General features: G+C 36.0%; 1 protein-coding gene across 1 annotated transcript; it reads right to left on the reverse strand.

Moving 5' to 3' along the window:
- Nucleotides 1–1,794: 1,794 nt before the first annotated feature.
- LOC129313396 (autophagy-related protein 18f-like) lies at nucleotides 1,795–8,304 on the reverse strand. Its single transcript, XM_054956448.1, has 8 exons — nucleotides 7,298–8,304; nucleotides 5,418–5,882; nucleotides 4,898–5,329; nucleotides 3,928–4,164; nucleotides 3,001–3,825; nucleotides 2,742–2,908; nucleotides 2,198–2,598; nucleotides 1,795–2,019 (listed from the first exon to the last, which is right to left on the reverse strand). Exons 1-7 carry the CDS (start codon nucleotides 7,496–7,498, stop codon nucleotides 2,238–2,240), a joined length of 2,688 nt encoding a protein of 895 aa, XP_054812423.1. The 5' UTR covers nucleotides 7,499–8,304; the 3' UTR covers nucleotides 1,795–2,019; nucleotides 2,198–2,237.
- Nucleotides 8,305–8,579: the final 275 nt, after the last annotated feature.

Genomic DNA, 8,579 nt, shown 5'->3' on the forward strand with positions numbered 1-8,579 from the left:
GTGAGTTTCTTGTTGGATATAATGTTAAATGTTTTCTTGACCATCATCTCAACTTCAATGTTGATCTGCCAGCGAATATTTATGTGAACAGTGATATAATATTGAGAATATTTAGTTTACAAATTAAAGTTGTAGTGTGTTTTTCCAATCAATATGTAATATAAAATTTTTAACAAGCCTTCACATTTGTAATTAAATTATTTTTAAAGTAACAAGCCATGAATTCATACTTGGTCTAATAGGAATGGATAAAGAGAAGAGAATTAGTTTTATTTTTTTAAAAAAAAAAAAGAGGAAAATGATTTCAAATGCTTTATTTGCAAGTGTACTATACATTTTCTTGTTCCTCAACAACTTTAGTTGTAGCACTTTTCTGAACGAGTCAATTACTTAAACCATGTGTAATATTTATTTTCTTTTTTCTCAAAAATAGAGTTAAACAAAAGGACAATTATTTAGTAATTTCAAATCAAGAGCTTGTGGCAACTGAACAGAACAGTGGCTCTATTTCTGTATGATATTGTTTTCTTCGCCCATTTTTTCCTGTGTTGTTTCTTTTAAAACTCCCGGGGGGGGTCCACATAAAATTATTCTGTCCGTACAACTATATCATCAGGTCTAACTGTAAGACCATTTCAAAAAGTCTTGCACTCACTATATAGAATTCATAGAATCTGTCAAATTCATAATTTTTCAGTATGAACAACATCAAAAAAAAAAAAAATTAGAACACTTGGCACTATGGTCAACCATAAATTTATTCTAATCATACAAGCATTTCTAAAATATTTTGTTTCTGAAAACATTTGTAAGTTTTATGGGTGAAAAAAGTGTACATTTTTAGAATAACCTAAAAGTCATATAATTTTAAATTTTTAACGTCAAGAGTGAGTATAACTTGGTATAATAACATATCTTTTTTGACCTTGGGTATAATGATAATAATATAAATATATAACAGCATCAGCGAAAATATTATCGCCATTACACATTATATTCTAACAAATCATGAATTTTTTTTTGGGGGGGGTTCTCAAAATACATCCCAAAGAATAAAGCATATTCATTTTAAATGATAATTTTCAGCCATTTCAATTGTATTTATAAATATTTTTCTTATCATATCAATATGCATTTCTTTCAAACATATAATAAGAAATTCTTAGATAAGCCTAGTCTACACTTCATTTACAACCTAACCAATCAGAATATAACAATTTACCTTACTTTAATACTTGTTGGCAGTTTCATAATTTATTTTTAAAAAAATATAACTTTAAAATCTTATACTTTGTTTAAATTTTACTATAAGTCTCTATATTTTTTTTAAGTATTCTAAATCTCTGCACTTCAATTTTTTTGACATTTTAGCTCCTCATACCTCTTTTCCATCCGGGAGTCCAGACCCAGTGACTGGGCTTTCTTCTTCATCGGCAGCTACTGGGTTTCAGGAGAAAAAGGAATATTTTGTGCTAGAAAAAGGAAAATGGCTATGGATGAAAAGGAAGTGACAAGGATTAAAATAAAATAGGTCCATAAATTGTTAGCTAGGATTAAAATAAGGTGAATTATTATATTTTGATTGGCCAGATCAAAAATAACATGATGGACCTGATTTACCGAAAAATTTCTCAACAAACATTTACTTTCCCATATTTATTTCCATCCTATTTATTTAAGAATCGTGCCAAAAATACCAAATCTAACATTAAAAGAGGCCAAATTCTGAAGACTGACTGCCATAAATCTAAAATCAAACGCATAGAAGCACTAATAAAAAATGAGAGAGAGAGAGGCCAGAACACATTAAAAGTAATTCTATTATGTACACATCACAACTGGTTTTCCTATTATACAATCTGTGTTGTGTACAAGTTTGACAGAAGAAATCTAACATATAGCATCCATAACTTGGCTTTATACTCAGGCCTTCACTCCTCAAGTTTCTCCGCCCTTCCAACAACTATAATAACACTGTAATTAAGCTTCCCGATTGAAGTCCAAATAATATTCCCATGCCTGAATGGAAAAGAGTTTAGGAAATGAACGAGCTCATTATTAACGTAGTAAACATGTATAGTTCAGTACAAAGAAGGAAGTACAACCAATCCAACATTCTTTTAGTATCCTATCAACTCGGCACTTCCACTTGATTGATTGACTCCAGAAAACAGTTCAATCATCTCAAGAAACTTACCATGTAAGAAACATCTAAATCAGAACAGGAAGCATTCCCTTTACTTCAAGTTGTCCTCAAAGTGATTCTCCATTTTCTTGAAGCCTTCTTTGTCATTATTTACAAGCATGAGTTGAGCCTCCATGTTTAAGTGCTCTCTATTATTTACAACCTCATCGCAATTATTGGCTTCAAGGGTGTCGCTGTCATTCTTATTTACAAAGCCGTTAGTTTCTAGTGATCCCAGATGATCATTCCAATCCCCTACAATGTTGCTGTCTATCTCGCGTGCAAGGCCGCCATAATTTGTCATCCAGTCAGTAGAGTCTTTGTTGCTTCCCTCTGAAATTGTGTCTTTACCATGAATCACAGAAGTCTGATGTAGCTGTGCTTCATTTACTTCACCATTTACAGAAGGAGTCCTATAAAAAATAATATACATAATAAGCTACTGCTACCACTCTGCAGAGTTTTAGAAGCACATCAAACAAGAAATCATAGTCATAAGTACTATGACAAAATAATATCTGAAGATATTAACCAATTATCTATCGCATCACCAAACCTTGTTTGTTGGGAACTTCGTGGCTGAAGATAGTCGAAAATTGGAACTAAGTCCTTGGCCCTAGCTTCAATTACATGCGTAGGAATTCTTTCAACATCAATTTCCCCTTCTGAAGTAGATTCCTCATTCAATATGCCCTCCTCTTTCACCATTGGATGAAAATATATCTGGTTGGCAACAGAATTATTCATTTAACCGTCAAGAAAAAGAATGCATGATAAGCATTACATATATTATTTATAGTAAATATAAATAAAACCTCTTGCTTTGCCCACACTGGAGTTTGAGCTTGGTGAGTCTGAAGTTCTGCTTCTGAAAAGTACAAATGATGCTCTTCGTCAGGCTGGGAATTTACTTTCATGATTACATTCTCGAGTTTTAACCTACTGGTATTCTCATCCTTCATCTCTACAGGATATATTTTGTTGCTATCTGAAGTTCCATTTTCACCATATATGTCCATATTATCCTCTCGTTCTCTTCGATTGTGTCTCTGGCATATATTCCACTTCTGAATAGCCTCAACAACCAATCTTGTGTCAACCTCTAATGCAGATTCATATGCATGGGTTAATCCAGAAACTACTGAATTTTGACCCATTGATGTCCCGAGAGCATATTGTATCATAGAACCAGTTGATGAAAAAACCAACAGGTGATATTTTGTCTTAAAACGGTTCGCGCCAACATACAAGGCACTCCCTTTGCAGTTACAAAAAGACGAAGCAATAACTCCAGACTGCAAGCTTGTTCTGCCTGTTGCAGCAGCAGCTGCACCACTTACAGTGCTTCTCCAGCCATTATTTCCATTTCTAATCCTGCATACAACAGAAAGTGTGATTGGCGGCCCAGTTGCGCACATACTCTGTTCTTTAGGAATTTGTGAACTCAAATTAGGAGGCCACTGAACCGCTGGGTCAGTCATAACGCCCAATCCACCATTTTTTGATGTAAAACTTGCATCATAGGACTGAATATTTACAGATCCTCCTAGAGGATTTATGGCAAACAAATGGCTAGTGCCTCTTGAGGAACTAATCATAATCCAGTTACTATCATCACTGAAACTGATATCTTGAATTACCTGAAAAATTCAACATGTATAGATGAGAAATATCCCTGTTGCTTTTGTGCGCGCAGGCACACATACAAAAGGAAAAGAGATAACAGGAAAGTGTTCGCTCACTGCATTTGTAAAGCCACGCTGTAGCCTATAAAGATGAACATAAGAAGGACCGCCAACATCAGATGCCAAACTGTCAGAGTGTCCAGGCATTATCTTAAAAACATTAATATTATGCCCCTGAACTGAAGCAGTCACTAAAATAGTGCCGCTAGGATCAAAGCATAAGGCTGAAATAGGACTTTTGTGGGCTCGGAATTGAGCAACAACACTTTTACTGACAATGTCTCTGACAATGACCTGACAGAAAACACAAGATATCTCAGGAAGAAAGCCTTGAATTTAGGCCGTGTTCAGTATTTTGAAAAAATATTTTGAGGAAAAGAAAAAAGTGCAAGGGAAAGTATTTTTAGTTGAATTTGGTAGATGCCAAAGAAAATTATTCGGAAAGAGAACATCTCATGTCTATGAGAGAAATTTTTCATTCACATTCTCCTTCTCGTTTTGTGCCAAATGGACTTTAATGCAAAAATTCCAGCTGCTTCAATACAAAATAGAGTAACAAAGTTCCTGGATGAGAATCATCGAGGGGGGGATCCTCCTTTATTATAATTCTCATCAGGTGTCAATAGATGTTTCATGCAATTCCTATGTTCAGTGAGTCAGTGAGTCAATGATTCAAGAAGGTGAATAAGGGTAATCACATAACTTTTAAGTTGCAAACTATGCTTCTATTTTTCCCCTCTTCACCACTTAATTTTCAAGATATTCAACATAAACTCACAAGAAATTTCAAATTTGCAACAGCATCCCATATCCAGAAAGATGAGTGTCAGTAAAGATGAGTCTAGATTTGAACCAAGGATGAGGGCTGGTACTAGAAAAATTTTGTCACAACTAATTTTCACATCAAACCACCAACCAAAACCTAAGATATGGTAGCATTGACATATCAGAGCCTGAAAGAGAATCAAGCACGGCAGTTGCCTATCCAGTTATAAATAAACTAAAATCAGGAACAAACAGAACCAACCATTCCAATATTATCCAAATCCCCCAAATGGCCATTACTGGTTCCATTGCCCTTCCAGCTAGAGTTTGCAGATGGTGAAGAACCATTACTATCAGGTCGCAGCTCAGAGCAGTATCTAGAAAGCTTCTTGTACCCTATATCTCCAAGTGTGACTATGCCTGCAGCAAGTTGCTTGCTTGACTCTTTGGCATAGTGTGCAACCAAGCTCCCATTCGAAGAAAAACCAGGAAAACTTGCAGAAGGTGTCAGATGTTGGGGATTGACACGCCCAGAATTTGAGACTACAACAGGGCTTCCACTATAAGCCAGCCATCTTGGACCCACTGACAGTGGTCCATAACCTATACCTCCAGTAACAGGAAAGCTCATGACAATAGGATTTGTAAGTAGAGTATATTCCCTTTCTAATGTAGTGGCATTGAAACAATGTACCTGCAAGATAGAAACTTCACTAAACAATCCAAAAAGGTTCTTGCAATTAGATATTAAAGGTGCTTGCGATGAATATTGAAAATTATACCTGAGTGGATTGAGCAACAGCAACAACTCGAGAACTACACCTAACAGAATAAATAGCTGACCTAAACTTTAGTACATGTACATATGATTGGGATCTCAAAGAATAAAACTGAACAGTAGTTGGCAGATAAATGCCATTCACTTGGTCATGGCAGTTTAAAGTGCTTCCATTGCAAGAGGAGACAAAACCATCTTGAATGTTACTGCCTCCAGCAAAAATTCCATCAGTACAAACAACCAACAGCGGCCATCTGTCTGCAAACTTATCTTCTGATCTCTTTGATGCAATTGGTTTCGATAGCATTTGCATAAAAGAAACAGGACCATCATGTCTGGAAACTAGGTCTTGCACATTCTTGGAATCTTCAATGTCCCAAACCTGGAACCCAGTTCGATAGCCTAGAAGAAGAACTTTCCGAATGACATCTCCCTCCACCTCTAACTTGTCAAACCCAGCCCAGATAACCTTCACAATTTTAAAAATAACTGATATGAGTCATCTCATTCCTATGGCTAACTTCGAATATGCAAATGCCAAATAAAATATCAATAACTCATTATGAAGAGCTGCAGCAAGAGTTCTCAGAAACTCAACAAAAAATTGAGTTTAAAGATTGGAATCTTGAAAAGACAGGTGGAAATCACACCCAAAAATAGCTCTATAACTAAAATCTATAGCAGCTAAGAGTGGAAATGAGAAGATGGACTTGAAAATGGAAAGGAACTAGAATTTCCAAGAAACAGCTTCACCATCAAAATACGAGTGCCTACTATCATAGTTAGCATGACAACATGACAGTTAATTTAATAATACTTTTTGACATTTCCTATATCAGATGTGTCAAAAGCACCTATACAAAAACCCTTATCCCCCATAGTTATCAAGAATAGAAAAGATAAAATATTACATAAACTAAATCAGCCACTCAACCAGTGAAATTTCTGTCACTAAGGGATAAATAAAGCATATGCCAGTAAGACATATCTGACTGACCAAGAACAAAGATAAAGTCAGTTTAGAAAAACAATGTGAATTTAAATAAATAGGGACAAAGCCATGTCAGACATACTCGTTAGCTGACCATTCTGCAAAGGTAAACCCTGTCAACGGCCCAACAGACAAAAAGGCAACCAAAACTTCTTGACCAAGATTTAACCTATTATATCAGACCATGCAGCATTCCCCTGCCTTGTAGGCGACAAAATTCAGTATTCCTTAAAAAGCAACCAAATTATTTTATGTATATTCATCAATAGACATGGTAGTTCAAGACGGCAAACTAAATGGGACCACATCCAACACTGTAGCCCACATCTCAAGATTAACTTTTTAGAAACGTTCTGTTCCATGAAGGATTGCAAAATGAACGTGATATACAATGTTCAGAGCTTCATAAACTGGCAGTTACAACTTTGTTAAGCTAGTGTCCACATTTGCCTACTTGGGTAAAATGATGACCTACTCATCTTCTTCACCCATAAAAAGAAATTAAGCATGATAAACTACATTCTATTGCATAAATCATAATCAAGATAGGAAATCAACACCAATTCAACAAAAAAACCAAAAGAATTTACGAATTGAAAATCACTTTACGTGTACAACTTAACTATCAGCAAACAAACTAGATTTTGAGTATATACTCTCTCATGTTTTAATCAGGGACGCAAGATGTTGACGGGATATGCAATTAATAAATATCATTCCTCACAACCAGTAGTTAATGCCTCGTATCATTGACGACCAGCATCTATATTACCAACCACTTACAAATTTCAGCTTTTACTCAACAAGTTCATGATAAATATCAACGAAGTTTTTTTTTTTTTTGGGTGGTTTAAATTCAAGAGTAACCCTGGATACCCAAGCAAAACTCATACCTGATCATGGTCAGCGTCACTATCCCTGTCGAGAATCGAGGACGCAACGGATGCTGCTGACCGTGCAACGGTGGAAGCACCAGAGGAAACAACCCTCAGGTAGCTTGAGAGAGCACGGAATGAGCTCGGAATTAATCCATTAGTTCGCCCTGGGCGAGGCATTGGACCTCCCTGATGTAGTTTCTGGTCATCCTTCTTCATTCCCAGAACCAACGAAATGAAAAATAGGAGCTAAGCACAGCAGAATAATCACCGATTCTGCAAATACACCTTCAATCATAAACCAGGCTATTTCTCTTTTGAGCCACCGTGAAGAAAATAACGGCACCAATTCACAATCTCTCACGTCACAACTGTCTCCATCTCCTTCACCTCGGCGAAAACATACAAATATCAATTAACCGCCGAAGCTCACAACTCCAAGCAAAACAAATTCGTTTCAAATCCTCGCCGTGTTGCAGCTCCAATTTTTCGCTCTTTTGATAAAAACAAGAAGCCAAGACGAAGCTGAAAACTGGTTATGCGGAAACAAATTGAAGGAAAATGATCTGAATTTGTTTCCTTGTTTTAACACCGGAAAGACCAAATTCAAACTACAATCGATTTACAGGTTGAATCCACTTTAATAAATGACTTCCTACTAATTACAAAAAATCAATCCAACAATTTACAGGGGCAGAAAATGAAACAGTTTAGTTTTGAATTTGGAATTTGAATTGATATGTCCGTACAAAAAAATAAGAAATGAATTATAACAAATAATTGGAGAATCAACGTTTAGGGCTCAGAAACTGAAAACAGCCGAGGAATCGCAGGAAACCCAGAAGAGATCTGGGAAAAGAGAAACAGTGAGAACGTGGTAGGGGAAGGGGAAAGGAATCGAGGAAGACGGGATAACGAAGAAACCAATCAAAGCAAAATACGAAAGGACTCTCCTTTTACGTCTCTCCTATTCACTCTTTCTCTCAAAGTCTCAATTTTTTTTATTTTTCTTTTCGAGTTTCGGGGTTTGGTGGAAAATTAATTTGTGTTTCCTTCGGAAATCACGTTGGTGAATTAAGCTAACCTAACCGCGCTAACACCCCCCCTCTCTCTCTCCTACACGTCTTGTGTTAAGTCCCACATTAGCTGTCACTCTCGTTCATCTTCCTGATTAGTTAATATCAACCTTGCTCTTGTTTAGATTCATGGAACGGAAGGATCTGTAAAACTGTAAAAATGACGGATTAATTGAGAAATGCATTCGATGCAAAGTTGATATTATCATAATTAAGACACTATA

Source organism: Prosopis cineraria, unplaced genomic scaffold (genome assembly GCF_029017545.1).
Source record: "Prosopis cineraria cultivar Desert tree isolate PC_DT_omini unplaced genomic scaffold, ASM2901754v1 PC6, whole genome shotgun sequence".
Lineage (NCBI taxonomy): Eukaryota > Viridiplantae > Streptophyta > Magnoliopsida > Fabales > Fabaceae > Prosopis > Prosopis cineraria.

Excerpts from the sequence above, each read along its gene's own strand:
- LOC129313396 (XM_054956448.1), bottom strand. The coding sequence starts at position 7,498 with ATGAAGAAGGATGACCAGAAACTACATCAGGGAGGTCCAATGCCTCGC. Across the intron at positions 5,883-7,297 it reads GTGACGCTGACCATGATCAG|GTTATCTGGGCTGGGTTTGA; the intron begins GTATGAGTTTTG and ends AAAATTGTGAAG. Across the intron at positions 4,165-4,897 it reads ATTTGGATAATATTGGAATG|GTCATTGTCAGAGACATTGT; the intron begins GTTGGTTCTGTT and ends GTTTTCTGTCAG.